The sequence below is a fragment of the Oryctolagus cuniculus genome, chromosome 4 (assembly GCF_051225735.1).
Source record: "Oryctolagus cuniculus isolate XC-2025 breed Fujian yellow rabbit chromosome 4, ASM5122573v1, whole genome shotgun sequence".
Lineage (NCBI taxonomy): Eukaryota > Metazoa > Chordata > Mammalia > Lagomorpha > Leporidae > Oryctolagus > Oryctolagus cuniculus.
In genome coordinates this window covers 145529441-145549610 of record NC_142870.1, presented here as the reverse complement: position 1 = coordinate 145549610, position 20170 = coordinate 145529441, and the positions used below count along the sequence as shown (strand labels likewise).

The 20170-nt window shown below is 40.0% G+C and overlaps 1 protein-coding gene across 6 annotated transcripts in view; it reads left to right on the top strand.

The window, feature by feature from the left end:
• The window catches only part of PPP2R3A (protein phosphatase 2 regulatory subunit B''alpha), a 210699-nt gene that overhangs the window by 89787 nt on the left and 100742 nt on the right, over positions 1 to 20170 (top strand). Inside the window, exon 1 of one of the 6 annotated variants that reach the window (XM_008266214.5) lies at positions 17180 to 17712. The exons of the other annotated variants lie outside the window; for them this stretch is intronic. Within the exon in view, the coding sequence (XP_008264436.1) occupies positions 17581 to 17712 (132 nt within the window). The 5' untranslated portion in view covers positions 17180 to 17580. Of the gene's footprint in view, positions 1 to 17179; positions 17713 to 20170 lie in introns of those variants that run through there. 6 annotated transcript variants of the gene reach the window in all.

Here is a 20170-nt window from a genome sequence, read left to right as displayed (position 1 = left end):
TCCCAACTTAAAATCTGAGTAACAGGGGCAAGGTGTTTGGCACAGTGGTTAAAGATGCTGCTTGGGATGCCCACGTACCATATCAGATTAGAAACCTGGCTCCTCTGCTTCAGATCCAGCTTCCTGCTAGTGCACATCCTGGGTGAAAGCAGATGATGGCACAAGTACTTGGGTCCCTCTGTCCACCTGGGATACCCAGATTCCAGGTTCCTGGATTCAGCCTTGCCCAGTCTTGGCTGTTGTAGGCATTTGGGGAGGGAGTTGTCAGGTGGAATCTCTCTGTCTTTGTATCAAATGAAAATGAATAAAAAATAAAATTTGAGCAACATAGAGAAGCACTCAGAATATTTGATGAGCACTAACTCATGAATGTACTATACCTGTCAACATGTATGAATCACAGACATAACGGCAAATCAACAAAAGCAAGTTGTAAAATATTGCTACATATGGTTTTGAGATAGGTATATTTGTACAAAAATTATGAGAAAATACACATATACATCAAATATGGTATTCAGAACAATTGTTAAACCTGGGAGAAGGAAAAGACATGTAACTGAGAAATACTGTGCCAGGGGCCTCAATAGTATTAGTACTGTTTTATTTTATAATCTGGGTATTGGACCCGTAAGTATTTTGTCATTTTTTTATGCCTTTTTATATAAGTTTGGCATAGTGGTCAAAACAGTTTGGGGTGCCCTCAGCCAATTTTGGAGTGCCTGGGTTTGAGTCTCAGCCCTGCTTCCAATGCCCACCCTAGGAGACAAGAGGTAATGGCTCAAGTAGTTGGGTCCCTATCATCCACATGGGAGATGCAGATTGAGTTTCTGGCTGCTGCCTTGGCCTGGCCCAGCCCCAGCTGTCGTGGGCATTTTGGAAGTCAACCAGCATCAGATGAGAGATCTCTCTCTCTTCCTCTTTTCTACCCCACTGCCTTTTAAATAAAGTAAAAAAAAAAATAATAATAATTTAAGCCAATTATATACTGGAGATGGCAGTTATGAATCTGAGCTAAAAATAAATAAATAAAGTTACATGTTATTTTTAGTCTTCTCATTAAGTTTTTCATTTGAGCAGAGGGAAAAATGTTTATTGTGATCAAATGAATAATTCTTACCTGACATGTTTTGTGTCTTCTGTTGTGTGCACATTTTTAGTACCAGTGGTGTAAAAGTTTAAAACAATTCATATTTAAGGTTATTAGATGGATTTTAATAAAAATATCTGTAGATATTCCCTGAGCACTTATGTGAAATCTCTGTGTTGATTCATAATGTTGATCTCTTCAATTAACTGAGCCAACACTGGGGAGAAACTATAGGAATTAATTACAAAAGTGAAAAAAATTATTTCATGTATTTAAGTCATACTGATGTACTTCATATTTTAAAAAGAAAGAAGCAACATAATAACTACCTCAAAATGATATTAATATCCTAAGAGCTGCCAGTTATTGTGAGCTAAGACATGTAATACTTCAGATTTTTTTCTATTTTCTCACAATAACCTGGCTACCCATTAAAAAAAAGTCTTCTCCAATGAACTATTCCAACATCTTATAATCACTAAGCCAAAAACTCCTTTTTTTTAAAGATTTATTTATTTATTTGAAAGTCAGAGTTACACAGTGAGAGAAGGAGAGGCAGAGAAGAGAGAGGTCTTCCATCCACTGGTTCACTCCCCAGTTGGCCGCAACAGCCGGAGCTACGCCAATCCGAAACCAGGAGCCAGGGGCTTCCTCCAGGTCTCCCACATGGGTGCAGGGGCCCAAGGACTTGGGCCATCTTCCACTGCTTTCCCAGGCCATAGCAGAGAGCTGGACTGGAAGTGGAACAGCCTGAACTAGAACCAGTGCCCATATGGGGTGCCGGCACTGCAGGCCAAGGCGTTAACCTGCTGCGCCACAGTGCTGGCCCCAAGCAGAAGCTCTTACCATATGATACTGTATTTTGAATTTTGCTCAACTTTCTTCCTCCATTATCTCCTCTGAAAAAAATGAGACAAATTATTCTAAAAAGCACATGGGCTGCAGAAAGTAGAGAATGCGAACCTGAGGCCAAGAACACATGGCAAGCAGCACTCCCCTTCGTCCCAGCCTTTGGGATCGAGCACGCGGCGACACCTCCAGTGTAAGCACCACCCAGGCTAGAAATGAGCTTCCTGGCTTTCTGACAAGTATGGACACTAAGATCTCATTAAAATATGGTCTCACACCATTCTTGTAAGTCCCAGTATCACCAAACAGAATAAAAACCTGTGATATTTCTTCTTGTTAAAGAGGAAAAATAATTAATGAAAAGCCAATTTACAAAGGCAGGTAGCTTGGGGGCCTGCTTTGTGCATAAGGGGTTAAGCTGCAGCCTGCATCCCAGTTCAAGTGCTAGCTGCTCCACTTCTGATCCAGCTCCTTATTACTGTATCTTGGAAAGCAGCAGCGGATGGCCCAAGTGCTTGGGCCCCTGCACCCACATGGTAAATCTAAGAAGCTTGTGGCTTCTGGCTTTGGCCTGGCTTTGGCCTGGCCCAGCCGTTGAGGCCATCTGGGGAGTGAACCAGCAGATGGAAGATCTTTCTCTCTGTCTCTCTCTCTCTCTCTCCCTCTCTCTGTAACTCTGTCTTTCAAATAAAAAATAAATAAATGTCTTTAAAAAAAAAAAGAAATGTGAAGTGTTTAATTCAAGAAGATGCTTAATGCAAGCAGACAGACCATTATCCATTAACTCAGTTGCCTCTCTTTTTTTTCTTTTCACCAGATTTTTTATGTCAGAATTGGCAAACTTTTCCTGTAAAGGGACAGGCAAGAAATATTATAGGTTTTGTGGGTTGCAAGATCTCTGTCACATAGTCTTTGTCTTTAAAAAAAAAAAAAAAAAAAAAAAAAACTTTTAAAAAATGTAAACCGGGGGCCGGCGCAGTGACGCAACTGGTTAAAGCCCTGGCCTATAGCACCGGTATCTCATATACGCACTGGTTCTAATCCTGGCGCTGCTCCACTTCCGATCCAGCTCTCTGCTGTGAGCAGGGATAGCAGTAGAAGATGGCCCAAGTCCTTGGTGCCTGCACCCTCTTGGGAGACCTGGAGAAAGCTCCCGGCTCCTGGCTTCAGATTGGCACAGCTCCAGCCATTGTGGCCATCTGGGGAGTAAGCCAGTGGATGGAAGACCTCTCTCTCTGTCTCTACCTCTCTCTAACTCTGTCTTTCCAATAAATAAATAAATCTTTAAAAAAATTCTTAAAAATATAAACCACTTTTAGTTCCAAGATATACTAAAAAAATAGTTTTCCAATTCCTGTTTTAGGAAAGCAGAAAAATGCAGTAAATCATAAGCACTCTTGTCATTAACCTCTTAGCTTTGTCAAATCTTAATGTTTTGCCATATTTGCTTTAGGTCTGCCTGATTTATTTAATATTTCCATTATCACAATCATTTAGAACTTTTTTAAAAAAAGATTTATTTATTTTAAAGGCAGAGTGATGGGGCCAGCTCTGTGGCATAGCAGGTAAAACCACTGCCTGTAGCGCCAGCATCTCATATAGGTGCAGGTTCAAGTCCTGGCTGCTCCACTTCTGATCCAGCTCTCTGCTTATGGGCTGGGAAAGCAATAGAAGATGGCCCAAGTCCTTGGGTCCCTGCACCCACATGGGAGACCCAGGGGACGCTCCTGGCTCCTGGTTTCGTATCAGCCCAGCTCTGGCCATTGCAGCCATTTGGGGAGTGAACCAGTGGATGAAAGATCCCTCCCTCCCTCTCTCTCTCTCTCTTTGCCTCTGCCTCTCTGTAACTTTTTCAAATAAATAAATAAATCTTTAAAAAAAAAAAAAAAAGAGTGAAGAGAGAGAAGGGGAGACAGAGAAAGACATCTTCCATCTGCTGGTTCACTTCCCAAATGGCTAGAACAGCTGGGTCAGGCAAAAGCCAGGAGTCTGGAACTCCATTCAGGTCTCCCATGTGGGTGGCCAGGGCTTTTCCAGGGGCATTAACAGGGAGCTGGATCAGAAGTGAAGCAGCCAGGACCTGAACCATTGCTGTGATACAGGACACCAGCAGCACAAGCAGTGGCTTAACTTGCTGCCCCATAATTCACAATTCCTGCCCCTAAATTTAGAACCTTTAAAAATTATTTTTATTTGAAATGCAGAGGTATAGAAATAAACAGAGGTCTCTTACCTGCTCACTTACTACCCAAATTCCTACAATAGCCAGGGATGGACCAGTTTGAAACCAGGAACCCAGAGCTCATTCTGGGTCTCCCATGTGGGGACTTGAGCTATCACTTCCAGGTTGCATGTTAGGAGTGGGATGGAATAGGAAGTAGAGCCAGGAATCCCAGGCGCTCTGATGTGGGGGGCCGGCATCCCGAGCAGCATTATAGCCACCTCTACTGTCATCATTTTAAAAAAATCATCTCAGATATGGTTGAAATCCCTAGGGTGCCTCTCCTTCGTACCTTCCCTCTTCTCCAGAAGTAACTGCTACCCTGAAATCAGTGTTTATTTCTTACGATGTTTGTATACAATATTATTTTTTCATATTTCTATTCTTAATGAATGTAGAATAATGAGAAATTGATAGTGGGCCAGTTTATTAATAACTTTGTATGCTGTGCTGAACAATTCATTCTAGGCGAGTGGGAAGCCAAAAAAAGCTTTTAAGCAGAAGCCCATAGCATGGTTATTTTAAAGTATAGCAAATTTTAAATAAAGGCTGTTTTTTCTTTTTGGACAGCTGAAAATTTACCAAGCATTCAAAACATTTTAACTAAAAGGTTTACATAAAGAGGCATATAGGTAGCATTTGTACATAATATTGATTATTATCCCTAAGAAAACTGATTGACCTGATGGTATTATATGTCATTAATTTTTTAATACTTCAGAATAATTTTCCAAGAGTGAGGAGTGCATGTCATCCAATTACAAATGAAATTCAAATCTGTGTTAGAAGAGGGAACTGCATAGAAAATACTAGGAGGATATTCGTCTAGGTTAGGTATCAGTAATCTAGGGTCCATGGCCAAATCCAGTCTGTTGCCTGCATTCATGGTTTAATCCACAACTCTTCTTCTTCTTTTTTTTTTTTTTTTTTAAAGATTTGTTTATTTGAAAGGTAGGGTTGAGAGAGGGAGAGACAGAGATCTTCCATCCTCTGGTTTACCCCCCAAATGGCCTCAACTGCCAGAGCTGAGCTGCTCCAAAGCCAAGAGCTAGGAACCTCATCTGGGCCTCCCACATGGATGCAGGGACCCAAACACTTGGGCCATTCTCCACTTCCTTTCCAAGCACATCAACAGGGAGCCGGATTAGAAGTGGAGCACCTGGATTCGAACTGGTGCCCATGTGGGATGCCAGTGCCACAGGCACTGGCTTTACCAGCTATGCCACAGCACCAGCCCCCACATCTCTTCATTTACATTGGGTCTATGGCTGGTATTTTACTCTGCTTGCAAAGTTGAGTATTACAACAGAGCCTCTGAAGCCTAAAATATCTGGCCATATACAAAAAAAAAAAAAAATTGCTGATTCCTGGTCTACATATTACTTCACAGATTAGCAAAGCAGACTTTTGTTAAGGTTCAGTGTGTTGTTTTTTTTAAACATACCGTAAATCTTGGGAACATTAAATATCAAAAGCAGAAACTACCAATGGCTGATGATACTCAGTCTACCAATGGATACAGGTAAGTAAATACAGAGTTTCTAAATTCTTCATGGTAGATTCTGACCATAGCTTTTCTTTCCTGTCCTCCTTAGTCCCAATTTATCTCTGACTTTCCCATTTAAACCAGTTTCTTTTTCATCCCTGTATTAAACTCTTTTTCCTTCCTTTGGACAGGAAGTTTCTCATTGTGTTATCTCTATCATTAGCTAGCAAGTATTTTTTCACAGAGTTTCCATGTGACAGAAGATGATCCTATAGGTTCTAGAATAGCTAAAAGTGGGTTGAACACGAAAAAGAGAACAGCTTATGCAGGAGGGAAAGGGCAGTACGGCTGACGTCCCACGGGTTTCCTAAATGCAGATGAGTGAATTATCACGAGCATGTTTTGATGTGGAGAATAATCGAATAATTGAAAAAATAAAGCATTGAGAAACTGTACTGATTTGGTAATTTGCATAACAAATGATAATTTAATTCTATGTTTTGTTACCAGCAACAGATGGTATTATTTATTTTTGGTCTGTTTTTAGCCTTGTGGGGCAACAGTGTGTTCATGGTTATTCACAGGTTAAAATAATAAACCCTAACCTCCTTTAATAATTATTTGTTTTTACTTTTAATTTTAGTAAATACAAAGCCAGGAAAAAATTGTCTATGTCCACTTGCCTCAATTGAAAGAACAGAAGGTTTGGGAAGGATTCTTCAATGAAGCATAAAGGATTTAAAGTAAATGGGAGAGGGGGGCAGTGCTGGCTCAGTGGGTTAAAGCCTCGGCCTGCAGTGGGGCACCATGTGGGTGCTGGTTTGAGTCCCAGCTGCTCCACTTCCGATCCAGCTCCCTGCTAACGCACCTAGGAAAGCAGCAGAGAATGGTCCAAGTCCTGGGGCCCTTGCACCCATGTGGGAGACCCGGAAGAAGCTCCTGGCTCCTGGCTTTGGATCGGCGCAACTCCAGCCGCTGTGGCCATCTGGGGAGTGAACCAGCAGATGGAAGATTCTCTCTCTCTGCCTCTCTGTAACTCTGCCTTTCAGATAAATAAATCTTTAAAAGTAATAATAAATAAACCATTAAGTCTAGCAAAACAATAAAATTTCAGCTAATTAAGGAGAAAGCATGTCTCGAATAGTAAAAATACATATTAAAATATTAATATTCTTAAATAATAAAGAACATGTCTATTCTTAAAAAAAATTTTTATTTGAGGGAGAGACCAAGCTCCCACGAAATATCTGCAATGGCCCAGGCTGGACCAAATCTAAGCCAGGAGCCAGAAATTCAAAGTCTACTGTATGGGTGTCAGGAGCACAATTGCTTGAACCATTGCCACTGTTTCCCAGGGTCTACATTAGTAGGAAACTGGAGTCAGGAGCCCAAGCCAAAAATCTTAGCCGGGCACTTCAGTGTGGGGCATGGGCATCTCAACTACTAAGCTAAACTCCTTCTGCTTTATTAATTTTAAGATTAAAGAATAGGACTATCTTGAACATGTTTCCAAGCACCAACTTCAGCCAGACTTATTTTAGTGATATTGTAAGGATTGTTTATAGTTAACTCATTATTTACGTTTAGTTCACTGCTACAGCCCAGAACCTAGACTGGTAGGTAGCAGGCTCTTAGTGGGTGCTCAGTACATACATGAAGATGTTAATAATTGTCACTTTTACAGAGGTGTTTACTTGTATATTTCTGTAATGCTTAAATGCTTTCTTATAACCAACATTTTATAACAAAAAACAATAAAGGTAATTTTTCAAAACATACTCTTAAGAGATGCCAGTCTCCGGCACACCAGGTTCTAGTCCCGGTCGGGGCGCCGGATTCTGTCCCGGTTGCCCCTCTTCCAGGCCAGCTCTCTGCTGTGGCCAGGGAGTGCAGTGGAGGATGGCCCAAGTGCTTGGGCCCTGCACCCCATGGGAGACCAGGAGAAGTACCTGGCTCCTGCCATCGGATCAGCGTGGTGCGCCAGCCGCAGCGCGCCGGCCGTGGCGGCCATTGGAGGGTGAACCAATGGCAAAGGAAGACCTTTCTCTCTCTCTCTCTTTCTCACTGTCCACTCTTCCTGTCAAAAAAAAAAAAGAAAAGAAAAAGAAAAAGAGATGCCAGTCTTATAGTCAGCCTGAGCCCCTAATATGCTTTTTCTAATATGACCATCTTCAGAAGTTGGATAAAACAACCTGTGTAAACTGATCACTTCACCAGCTCAATTACACTGTACATTACAGACTCCCCACTTCATAAGAACTAAGAGTCTGATACAGACCTTTGCATTGGAGTCCTCCATTTCCTCTGCGGTACTAGACTAGATCTGAGGGCTGCTTCTGTCATCCCCTCTCATGATCTCCCTTTGCAAATGTAGTTGAAATGCTTAGCCCAGGAGTCATCCAACAGGGATAGCTCCATCAGCTGTTGAGTTTACAACAAATTATGCTCACTGTCACCAGGATCCTTGACTATCCCTTTAAGTCTTGTTTTTACATTTGTGAATTCAGCTGTCACCCAAAATTATTGAGAAATAATATACTCACTCTACCATGGAAGGCACTGAGGCATGGTATTTTACAGTACCAGCCGCCACCAAACACTAATTTTTTTTTAAAGATTTATTTTATTTATTTATTTGAAAGTCAGAGTTACAGAGAGAGAAGAAGAGAGGCAGAGAGAGAGATCTTCTATCACCTGGTTCACTCCTCAACTAGCCGAAACAGCTGGAGCTGCACCGATCTGAAGCCAGGAACCAGGAGCTTCCTCCAGGTGTCCCACATGAGTGCAGGGGCCCAAGCACTCGGGCCACCTTCTACTGCTTTCCCAGGCCATAGCAGAGAGTTGGATCGGAAGTAGAGCAGCCGGGACTAGAACCAATGCCCACATGGGATGCCAACACTGCAGGCGGCAGCCTCACCCGCTACGCCACAGTGCTGGCCCCCAAATACTCATTTAACTGAGCAATGTCAATGAAATGAAGACCCACCATTCCTTCTAACTTTCACTATCTAGCATTTATAGACCAGACTGAATTCTTACACTCTATAAATGAACAATCTCTTATTGAAATAATTCCTAAAGGAGGGAGGGGAGAAGAAAAGCAGACTGAGAAAGCTTTGAAAACTAGAAATTCTAGGGACCCAAAAATTTTAAGCTCTTAAATATCTCTCACTGCCATAAATCCTAGAAGAATAGATACTCTTAAGTATTAGAAACACTGAAGCCGGCGCCGCGGCTCACTAGGCTAATCCTCCACCTTGCGGCGCCGGCACACCGGGTTCTAGTCCCGGTCGGGGCGCTGGATTCTGTCCCTGTTACCCCTCTTCCAGGCCAGCTCTCTGCTGTGGCCAGGGAGTGCAGTGGAGGATGGCCCCAGTACTTGGGCCCTGCACCCCATGGGAAACCAGGAGAAGCACCTGGCTCCTGCCATCGGATCAGCGCAGTGCGCCGGCCACAGTGCGCCGGCCATGGCGGCTATTGGAGGGTGAACCAATGGCAAAGGAAGACCTTTCTCTCTGTCTCTCTCTCTCACTGTCTACTCTGCCTGTCAAAAAAAAAAAAAAAAAAAAAAAAACACTGAAAGACAAAAGTATTAGATTTGTAGATTTATCCTGTTGAGAGCCATGGAATGTGTTCTTATTATTAAAATAATCAAAACAAGACACAAAAATGCTTATTTGATCTCTATCACACATGTGCCTTTCCATTTTGCCACAGCCAGTGAAGGTAATGCTGGAGAATTAGACTGAGAACAAAAGAACCATAGATAACCACCATTACGTGGCCTCCTTCCCCCATCCCAGTGTTCCATTATTTAAGAGTAAAATAGGAGGGAGCAGGCATGTAACCTAGTGGTTGAGGCCCCTACATCAGAATGCCTCCAGCTTCCCACCACATTAGTCTGGTTAGCAAGAGTGATGGCCCAGGTGGTTGGGTTCCTGCCACCTATTTGGAAGACTTGGATTATGTTTCCAACTCCTGACTTTGGCCCTAACCCAGCGCCAACTATCGCTGACAGTTGGGGAGTGGTCCAAGGGATGAGGAAATCTCTCTCCCACTAAATAAAAATAATAAAACATGTTTTAAGTGTAAAATAACAGTAATTTGAGGGAGCTTCAAAATGTAAATATGGAATTAAAGGATAAGATAATTTTGGTGGAAAAACTTTTGCAATCCATGCATAGTTTCATAATACACATTTTCCATGAACTTGTCGAAGATACTTATGCAGAAAAAACAGTTAATGAAGACACCAGGACAAAGCATTAACGAGAGGGATATTGAATTTTAGAATTAAGAGTAATCAACCAATTAGCATATAATCAATTTCTTCTCTTAAAACCACTTTCACAGTAATATTTTAATCAAAATATGATTCCAAATTATTACCTTTAAAAATGTAATACTACTCAGCCAATTAGAGCCACTGATAAGAAGCCTTTTTTATTGAGATACAGTTCACCTGGTATAAAATTTGCCCCTAGTTTTTAGTAGTCACAATGTTGTAGAATCATCAGCACTATCTAATTCTAGAACATTTTCGTCACTCTGGAAAGAAACCCATATTCATTAGTGGTCACTCCCCATTCTTCTGCTCTTGGCAACCATGATGGATTTGCTGCCTATTTGGAGCATTTCATGTAGATGGGATCATACAATGGATGGCCTTTTGTGGCAGGCTTTTTCACATGGCATGGTGCTTCCATGGTTCATCATGAAATAGCATGCACCAGTACTTTGTTGTGTTTTATGGTTAAATGAGGTTCCACTGTTTGGAATACCACATGTTGTTCATCCTCTCATGGTGGTTAGCATTATGTAGAGTTTTTGTCTTTACTTTTTGGCTATTAATAAAAGCTGTGAACATTTATGTGTAAGTTTTCATGTATACCAAGAAATGCTTTTAACTTAGCAGTTTTAAGTTTTTTCAAAAAGCCAGCTTCCTTTTGTTAATCAAAAGCACCTTCCTGAGGTACTGGAAGTTCCTCTTACATATTTATCTCTTTCCTGTAATGTCTTCTGAGCAGTATCCTTTGGTATCGCTTCAAAGTGACTTTGTTGTCTTTCTGGACTTGGTTCTAACATTCACGTGGCTAAACTGATTTCAAACCCTTACTATGCTGTGTGTTTTTGTCACTCAGATTTTTCTTTTCCGCTTTGATACCTAAATTAGCCCAATTGGCCTTCTTACCTGCAGTGCCTTAACTCAGGCACTGTCTCAGTCTTCATAATCACATTCAAATTGAAGCTAGTGAGTGACTTTACATACTGGTATATAACAGGAAAGGCTAGGAGTCGGTGTTTAGTCTAGTGGTTAAGACACTCATAGCCTACGTTGGAGTGCCTGAATATGATTCTTGGTTCTGGCTCCTGACTCTAGCTCCCTACCCGTTGAGACCCTGAGAAGCAGTGGTGTTGATCAGGTAATTGGATTCCTGCCACCCGTGTCAGAGACCTAGATTGATTTCCTAGCTCCCAGCTTCTACCCCAGCTGAGGCTGTTGCAGGCATTTGGGGAGTGAGGCAGAGGATGGGATATCTCTCTCCCTGTCTCTCTCTGAATGTGGGTGTGGATGGTGCTCACTCAAATAAATATGTAGGTTTTTTTTTGAAAGGGCAAGATTTATTTTGGGACAACACATTACATATGCATTACTGTTTAGGATTTACACACAAATCAAAATAAGCGATTTATTTCTTTAAGCAAATGTTCAAAATTATTTTCTCTATCTTGAATAGTCAATCCATTTTTTTTCTTAAAACATCCAGTTGAGCTGGTATTTTCCAGAAAGAACTTAATAACTTTCTCAATATTGTCTTTGTTTTCAAACGGGGACATGAAGGTAATTATAAGAGGATTCAGAAAATTCTAAAAAATCTGTCCTGAATTTCAGACTAAGCCTCAAAGAATAAGTTACTTAAAAATGAAATGTGTTGGGTCTAGTATGCAATTTTACTCTCTAGTCTCCTTTTCAGTCTCACCTTCCTTGAAATTACAGGCTCAGTTCTGTCAATTTTGTTTTAAAACAAATGTGTATTTTATTTATTTGAAAGGCAAAGTAACAGATTGGGAGGTAGAGACACAGAGATCTTCCATTCACTGGTACACTCCCCAAATGGCCACAGTAGCCAGGGCTGGGCCAGGCTAAAGTCTGGAGCTTCATCCAGGTCTTCCATATGGTTGCAGGGACCCCAGCGCTTGGGCCATTCTCTGCTGCTTTCCCAGTCACAGTAGCAGGGATCTGGATCTGAAGTGAAGCAGCCAGGAGACACAATGCAGAGGGAAGTTAACCCACTGTGCCACAGTGCTGGCCCCCACGTCATCCCTTAAGGATGTGATAAGGTAACAACTTTTCTTGCTTGAGATACTAGAGAATATCCTTTAAAAAAAAAAAAAAAAAGAAGAAGAAGAAGAAAGACTTCCATTTTATGGTCATAGAAGAAAGACCAGTCTCTATAACCCTGCCAGAGAAACTGTAAAACCCATTCCCAGGAACCACCCAGCTGGTTCCTTTTGAGAAAGACTCTCCCTCACCCAAGCATGATTATTCTGGAGGAAGATAACGTGGAATGAGAAGGCAGGAAAGGAACCCCAGTTCAGGCAGGTGGGTCTTAAGGTCATAACGGGTGTATCCCGGTCACCCCCACAACAGAGAGCACGGGTTTCTTGCGTCTTCTAATAAAGCTCTCACCATTGTTGTCCTGAAGGCTCCGATTGAGCGCATAACTCAGGTAGAATCACCTGCCTCTCCTGACAGGTTGTGTTCATGAATGACCTGCATGCCCAGAACAGATGAGGTGGCTGTGCAGGAAGCGCCTCCTGGTGGCCAACTATCTTATCAGGTGGCTTTTATATATGCTGCAGAGAATGGGTGAAAAGATCCGAGTGTATAGAAGAAAGACATCCGTAATACCACAATGCTGTCCCCCGCTTTTTTTTTTTAAGATTTATGTATTTTGACATCCTTAAACTGAGTTTATAAATCATGATTTTATGATTCTCTCTCCTTCCTTACTCTGGTTGGTCCCTCCAAGGTCAACTTCTCACCCAGAAACAGCTTTGCTCTTAGAACATTCAGCCCATGGATTGTAATCTCACTTGTGACCCAGGCAGAAAGTAGATTATAGAAATGTTTTCATCTGTGGTGAAAGACACCTATGTTTAATGTTTTCCAGTAAAGAAGAGATTCTCTCTAAAAACTGTTCTTTAGTGCTCTGCTTCAGTTGTCCTATACTACTTGAAACTAATTCTTTTTCTTAGATCCTTTATAGGACCACACAGATATACTTTCATACAAATACAAATAAATAAGTAAAAAGCAATAAAAACCAGCCTCATCCTAGTCTTCCTCTGTCAGTGATTCATTGCTACAGATTCTTTCTAAGCCTTTTAGAAGTCCTCTGAATTTGTTGGAAGATAGATTGATAAATGAAAACTTAGAACTTACTTCACCTCAAAAGACATGGTTTGTAAATGCTTTCTTGTTTATGAGTGTTCCAACAGAACATAACCACGCTGCCTTCCTAGGCACATGAGCAGGAAGCTGAACTGGAAGTGGAGCAACCATATATAACCTATAACCACAGTTCCAACTTTGAAACTTCAGAGACTTACAGAAAGTAAATGAAATCAAAGTAATTCTTGGTTTTTTTCTCCCAACCAACATTATCCTAGGAGGGGCAATGAGGAAAAAAAAGAAGCCATTTCTTTATCATTTCTCTATCTTCACACCCAGAAAAGAATCTGGCACATAATAAATGATCATAAAACTGTTTATTGAGGGGCTAGCATTGTAGCATAGCAGGTAAAGCCACTGCTTGCGATGCTGGCATCCCCCGTGGGCAACAGTTCGTGTCCCAGTTGTTCCACTTCCAATCCAGTTCGTGTCCCAGTTGTTCCACTTCCAATCCAGCTCCCTGTTAATGTGCCTAGGAAAGCAGCGGAGGATGGCCCAGGTGCTTGGGCCCCTGCACACATGTGGGAGACCTGGGAAAGGCTCCTGGCTTCTGCCTGGCCCTGCCTCAGTCATTGGAGTGAACCAGCAGATAGAAGATCTCTTTTTGTATCTCCCCCTCTCTATATAACTCTGTCTTTCAAATAAATGAATAAATATTTTTAAAAACTAATTATTTATTGAGTAACTGAATAGCTGTAAAGTTGACCTTCTCCACAAGAGTTTAGACACTTGGCTTTCTGTGCCAACTGTGGCCAATGTGAATGTTCCTAAAATTTGCTTGCTGAACCTTCGCTAAGTGTGGCAAGCACCAACCCCTTACGTGACATAATACAAGAAGGGCAAGGGGCTGGCATTGTGGGACAGTGGGTTAAGCCACCACTTGCATCCCATATCACAGTGCCTGTTTGAGTTTTGGTTCCTCCACTTCCAGTTAGACTTCCTGCTCATGTGCCTGGGAAGGCAGCAGATGATGGCTTGATTGTTCTCTCTCTTTCCCTCCCTCCCTCTTCCTCATTGTCTCCCTTTCTTTCTCTGCTTTCCAAATAAATAAATCTTTAAAAAAGAGAGAGGGAAGTAGGACAGTGATTCTCTTTATGCCCAGAGAAGGCAGTGTTATGGCAGGAAGCAGAGTGGCTATGATGAGCAGACTAAGCTGATTTTCCAGGGAAAACTCTAAAACTACAAGAAAAGCTTGTGCTGAGATTTTAGTGTGCTGAGCCCACCTGTAGATCTAAGAGAATGTTGGCTATCAAGAAATATAGGCATTTTGAACCGGGGTAGATACAAGGACCAAGTGATCCAGTTCTAAACTTCATCTTCTGTTTTATTATGGATATAATCTTCAGGTTAATGTTCACCCCAAAATTAGAATTTAGACACTTTGAAAATAATTATGAGATAGTAAAATATTACAGTAGAAGTTCTTCCTCCTGAAATGATTGGGTTTAACAATTAATCAATAGGGAATCGTAAATTATACCTATAAGACTGTTTGGGATATGGTGAAAGCCTTTCTTTGAGAATGAGTCTCATAATTAGAGTTCTATGACCTCTCCAATAAATCACACTCAATACATTTATTGACTGATTTCCAGTTTTAATTAAAAGTGGTGAGGGGATGGTTTGGCACAGTGGTTAAGTTATCACTTGGGACAGCTCACATCCCATATCTGAATTCTGGAGTTTAAATCTTGGCTCCATTTCTGATCTAGTTTCCTGCTAATGTGTACTTAGGAGGCAGGAGGTTATACTGATGTAGTTGGGCCCCTGCCACCCATGTGGGAAACCCAGATGGAGTCCCAGACTCCTGGTTTCAGCCTGGCCTACCCCTGGCTGTTGCAGGTGTTTGAGGAGTGAACCAGTGGATAGAAGATCTCCCCCCCCCCCCACTCTCTGCCTTTCAAATAAATAAATTTAAAAAAAAAATAAAGTGAGCAAGAAACTGAAGTCAGTAGTGAAGCAATTTGAATGTAGGTACCTTCTAAATTTTAGTGATTATTCTTTTACTCACATATACTGAATTTCATAGGAAAGTGTTTTTAGTAATTCACTGAGTCTTTTTTATAAAACTTAGGGATTTTTTTATTTTAAAATAAGTTTATATTACTATTTCATTAGTTTGTATAATATATGATTGAATTGAATAATTACTATAAAAAGTACATCCAACGTGAACAGATTGCAGAGAGACATACTGTAAGCATACAGATCAACTGCTGAAGTAATACACAGAGAGCACAACAGAGCAGACTGGTAGCCAGGAGTCGGTGTGTCATGGGCATGGGTTACAGAGCACTGGCAGATCCAGGGAATAAATTAAATGGAAGTCTTTTGGGAGAAATTCTCCAGTATTTCATCAAGTACTATGAGCGTGCGCGTGTGCGCACACACACACACACACACACAGAAGTGCCATAAGAGAACTAAAGTAATCAGGGAGGCCTTCAGGAAATAGATAAAACTTGCATTGGATTTTGACAGATGATTGATTAGAGAGTGTGCATAATTTGAGGAAAAGGGATGAAAAATTCATCCCTGTGAAGCCACAGGTTTGTGTTGAGAAGAGGAGGGGGAATACAATTTATGATGTAGTTGAATTGAATAAGCATTAAATTATGACTCTAAAGATCTACTTGCATTCATAATCTACTCTTTTGGCATTCTGATTTGGAAGTAAATAATGAGGGAGGAAGAGTATTCTAGGTAGAGTTTAAGGAAAAAATAGGGAGAAGTTGCATAGCCCAGGAGTTAGCCAGTAAATCAGTGAGAGAAGATAAGGACAGGTCCCAGTTGAAGCATCAGACCAGTGGTTTTCAGTTGTAATCCTGCTCCAACCCATAGTACATGTTGAAAACTTTCAAGTTAGATTTTGTATGAGCCACAGCTTATAGGTTTAGATGTTACAGACTCGCTATCTACATTACAAAGAGCAGACATCAAATTGTCTTGAAAAGAAATCAGTGGGGGCCAGGGTTGTAGGGTAGTAGGTTAAGCCTCTGCCTGCTGTGCCAGCATCCCATATGGGTGCCAGTTTGAGAGCCAGCTGCTCCACTTCTGATCCAGCTCTCTGCTAATGTACCTGGGAAAGAAGTAGAAGATGGCCCAACTGCTTGGGCCCCTGCACCCACATAAGGGACACAGAAGAAGCTCCGGGCTTCTGGCTTCAGCCTGGCCCAGCCCTGGAGTTGCAGTCATCTGAGCAGTGAAACAGCAGATGGAAGATTTCTCTCTCTCTCTTCCTCTTTCTGTAACTCTGCCTTTCCAATAAATAAATAAATCTTAAAAAAAAAAAAAAAAGCTGCCTTGTTAGAAACAGTGGAAAACCAAAGATTATAATTCCCACTAAATTAAACTCAGTCATTTTTATAATGATATTTGGTTTACGTTTTCTAGAACCAGAAAATAAGTACTGATTGATGTGACTGAAAATACTGAAATATAAAGAAGTATGATAGAATGCTTGACTCACTTGTAACTATAGGAGGCAAATATTTAATATCTGATAATAAACTATTTTAAAAATCTGAGATGAATTCTGTATAGATTCTCAAAGGAAAAGTATCCCATAAATTCAGGATGTACTGTGTCATTGCTATTTGATCATCTTTGGAACTTTTGTTTTAGCCACATTTCATTCACTATATAAAACTTTTTTTGTGATACCTAGTTGTTCTACTTCCTTAACCAACCATTTTGACAATTTTCAAATATATCCATAATCATTTGAAAAAATTATTTGATTACTAAGATAGTCTTCTACTTTTAAAAAAAATGTTTTTTAGTCTAAGACTAACAATTCTTATAAACTATCATTTGAGCATGAAAGTTTCCATTTTTCTTCATATTTTGACTAGAGACCTAGAGGGTTTGGGGTATTTGCTTCCCTTCAAATAAAAAATAAGAAACTTTTCTCAAAATAGGTTCAATTTGAACTTCAGCTTGTTCTTTTTTTCAGACAATATTAAGCAACAAAAGCCAAAACTGCTCCACATAGTTTTCTCTTTCCTAGCTTAAGGAGAAACTGCTTTGACACCTCACATACTCCGAGTTTAAGAAGTTAGCATTATCTGAGAAGTCACTATTTTTAGGTCTAGCTGTAATGTTTCTAACTTTGGTACTCAGAGTAGTGGGTGCTTCCTTTCCCAGAAGGCTCTGTATTCTCAACATGTGCAGGTCAATTTGACTGAGAGCTAACTACCAGGAGCGGCAGGCCCCTTGCAGCCTGTGAGTTTCAGACTTGAAAATTATGAGAAGGTATTGGAGGCCACAGGCTATATTTGGGAACCAGCTGCATGTCAGGACAAGCATGGGTTGTGGTTCCCGGAGGCTGGGAGAGCACAATGCTTGAATTTAATTTCTTTGGAAGATAAGAAGAGAAGAATTTCCTTCTGCCTGACAAATTACACTAGTGACAACTGAGGAAATCTGTCTTCAGAAGTGTGCTGGACAGTGGCAGAGTAAACGTTGACTTTTCAAAGATGATGATCAAGGAAACCTCTCTCCGAAGGGATCCGGACTTAAGGGGAGAGTTAGCTTTCCTGGCAAGGGGCTGCGATTTTGTTCTCCCATCACGGTTTAAGAAGCGCCTGAAGTCATTTCAGCAGACACAGGTTTGAAACTTGGGTATTTCTTTTAAAATAGTTTTATTACTAATAAAACTACCAGTGAACTAACTCAAATAATTTTATAGCTCCCTTGTATCTTGATATTAGATCAAGGAATTAATCTGTGTCCTCTATTCAGCTATTTGCAGAAAGCTATTTGCAGAGGGATTCCAACAGGTTTAAAAATAGACCTTCTGGACCTGGAGTACAGTACTCACATTTTTCTCTCGTCGAGAAGGAATTCAGTTTAGACAATAAATACAACTTAACAAATATTTTACGACGTCTAGCGCGGAAAATCCTAGAATTTTTCATAGAAATATCTGAAACTTTTCTGTATTAAAAGCCTTATTTGTACTTTGAATCAACAGACTGTATTAGCATACATAGGAGTACCTCTGTAATAAATGTTTACAAAGGGTATTGATCCTGACAATCCTTTTTAAAAGGAAGAAATATTTTATATAGAGACAGTTTGTGTACTGTAACGTATGTATGTTGAAAATGAAGGGTGGCAGTTTAGACCATGAAAAACTGTGAGATTGAGTTATTTTTCTACCTCTGATGAATACTTTGCAAGATGTCTGCTTTCTTGCTTACAATTTTAGAACCATTGTCCACCATTGAGTATAATACAAACCAAGGAGTATAGAAATTCTGACTGATGTCCAAATTCCAGCGGGAAACCATGGTTTCATACTTATTCTGACCCAGAATAATTTCAAATTTGGGGGGTAAACCTTATTAAATTATTTTTGGTAGGTCTGAAATTATTAAATATTGGAAATGTGCCAATGACACAGTAACATAAGGGTAACTGTGCTGATACTAGTGTTACAGTATTATTTAAAAATCCAGAATGAATAAAGAAGTGAGACTGTGTTCATAGAGAGACTGGAATAGAGAATTGAGATGCTTTACCCAGCTAATTCTACTTTAATGCCCCTCGAAATGGAACTGAAACAGCTTTGTTCAAAGTAAGCAGATGCCAAATTCGCTGTTAACTGTGTCAAAATATATATTACTAGGCTTTATTCAATAATATTTGTAAAAGATCAGTTTTATTAATTACATTAAGGTTTAAATTATTTGTGTTCTGTTGAACTCAACAGAAAGTAATTTTAATATACCTGAAAGTTGAAAATAAATGTGATCTTTTTATGTTATTTTCCTTGTAAATATTAGTATCAGTTTTATTAAATTAACCAATGACTTAATAAATAGTTGCCTATTGGTGAATTGTCCCATGTTAAGAATCACACTAAGAAAAGCAGAGTAGAATATTACACAATCAAATGTTTCCCACTCAAACAGAAGCTTCCACAGATAGGCAGCCTTTGTTCTGAATGTTATTTATTTCAAGCAAAGGCATAGAATTAGCAGTAAAAGTTCTGTACACCTCCTCCACTAATGTGTATTCATGAGACTATCATGTTTCATCCCTGCTGCCACCAGTGGTCTTAATCCTATCTTCATAACGGGCCTGAAATTATCCACAACAGCCCCGGATGTCACACCACAGAAAACATTCTGGGGAAACTAAAAAAACAGTTTCGATAATTGTCTGCTTCTAATATCACAAATCTCTTTCTGCATGGACTAATAGGAAATGGCGCTAATATAAATAAAGATAAAGCACCTAAAGAATTCCAAGCCTCATTTTAGAATTTTTATGAACACTTTCAACTGATATTGACTCATGGGATTAGGTACTAATATTTTCAGATTTAACATTAGCACAGAGAAATGTTTTCTAAAATAGTTTTATCAGTTTGTTAAAGGTGATTTGTAAACTTTTAATTGCTTTATATATGTAAATGGTTATTCATTGTTGAATCTGAAGGAACATGCCAAATTATGCTTAATCTTTTGAGAGCTCCACCCTTTGGCCTTGTCACTCATTTTCTTACATGAGCACAGATGTGGGCCAGTGCCGTTCTCTTTTTTTTAATAATTTATTTTTTTATTAATATAAGGAGCCAACACTGTTCTTAACCTTTAACCTAGGTTATATCCTATAATTCCCTTTAATCCTTATGACAACCTTATAAGAAGTAGGTACTATAATTTCTGTCTTATTACTGAAATTATAAAACATTAAATAACTTCCTGAGGTCACAGACTCTTAAGTTATCCCACTGTTTTCCAAGTTCCTAAGGGCATCATTTATTTCCCTCTGTGCTGTTGTTTCCTTGACTATTGCTTTAAATGGGACCATTGTTCAAACTTTAGGGATGGCATTAGGACAATTTAAGAAAAAAGAACATTTGAGGGATGCTTTATGTTCATGATGAATTTTAAATAAATTTAGCTGATCAGCAGTCTATCCTACATACTTTGTATAGCATTTGATGCACTATTATACTCATGGACCTTGAGAGATGATTTGGTTTTTAATTAGGAGTAGACTTGAGAGCCCTGAAAGTCTTCATGGAATATTTTTTGCTTTTTCTGCTAAGAATCT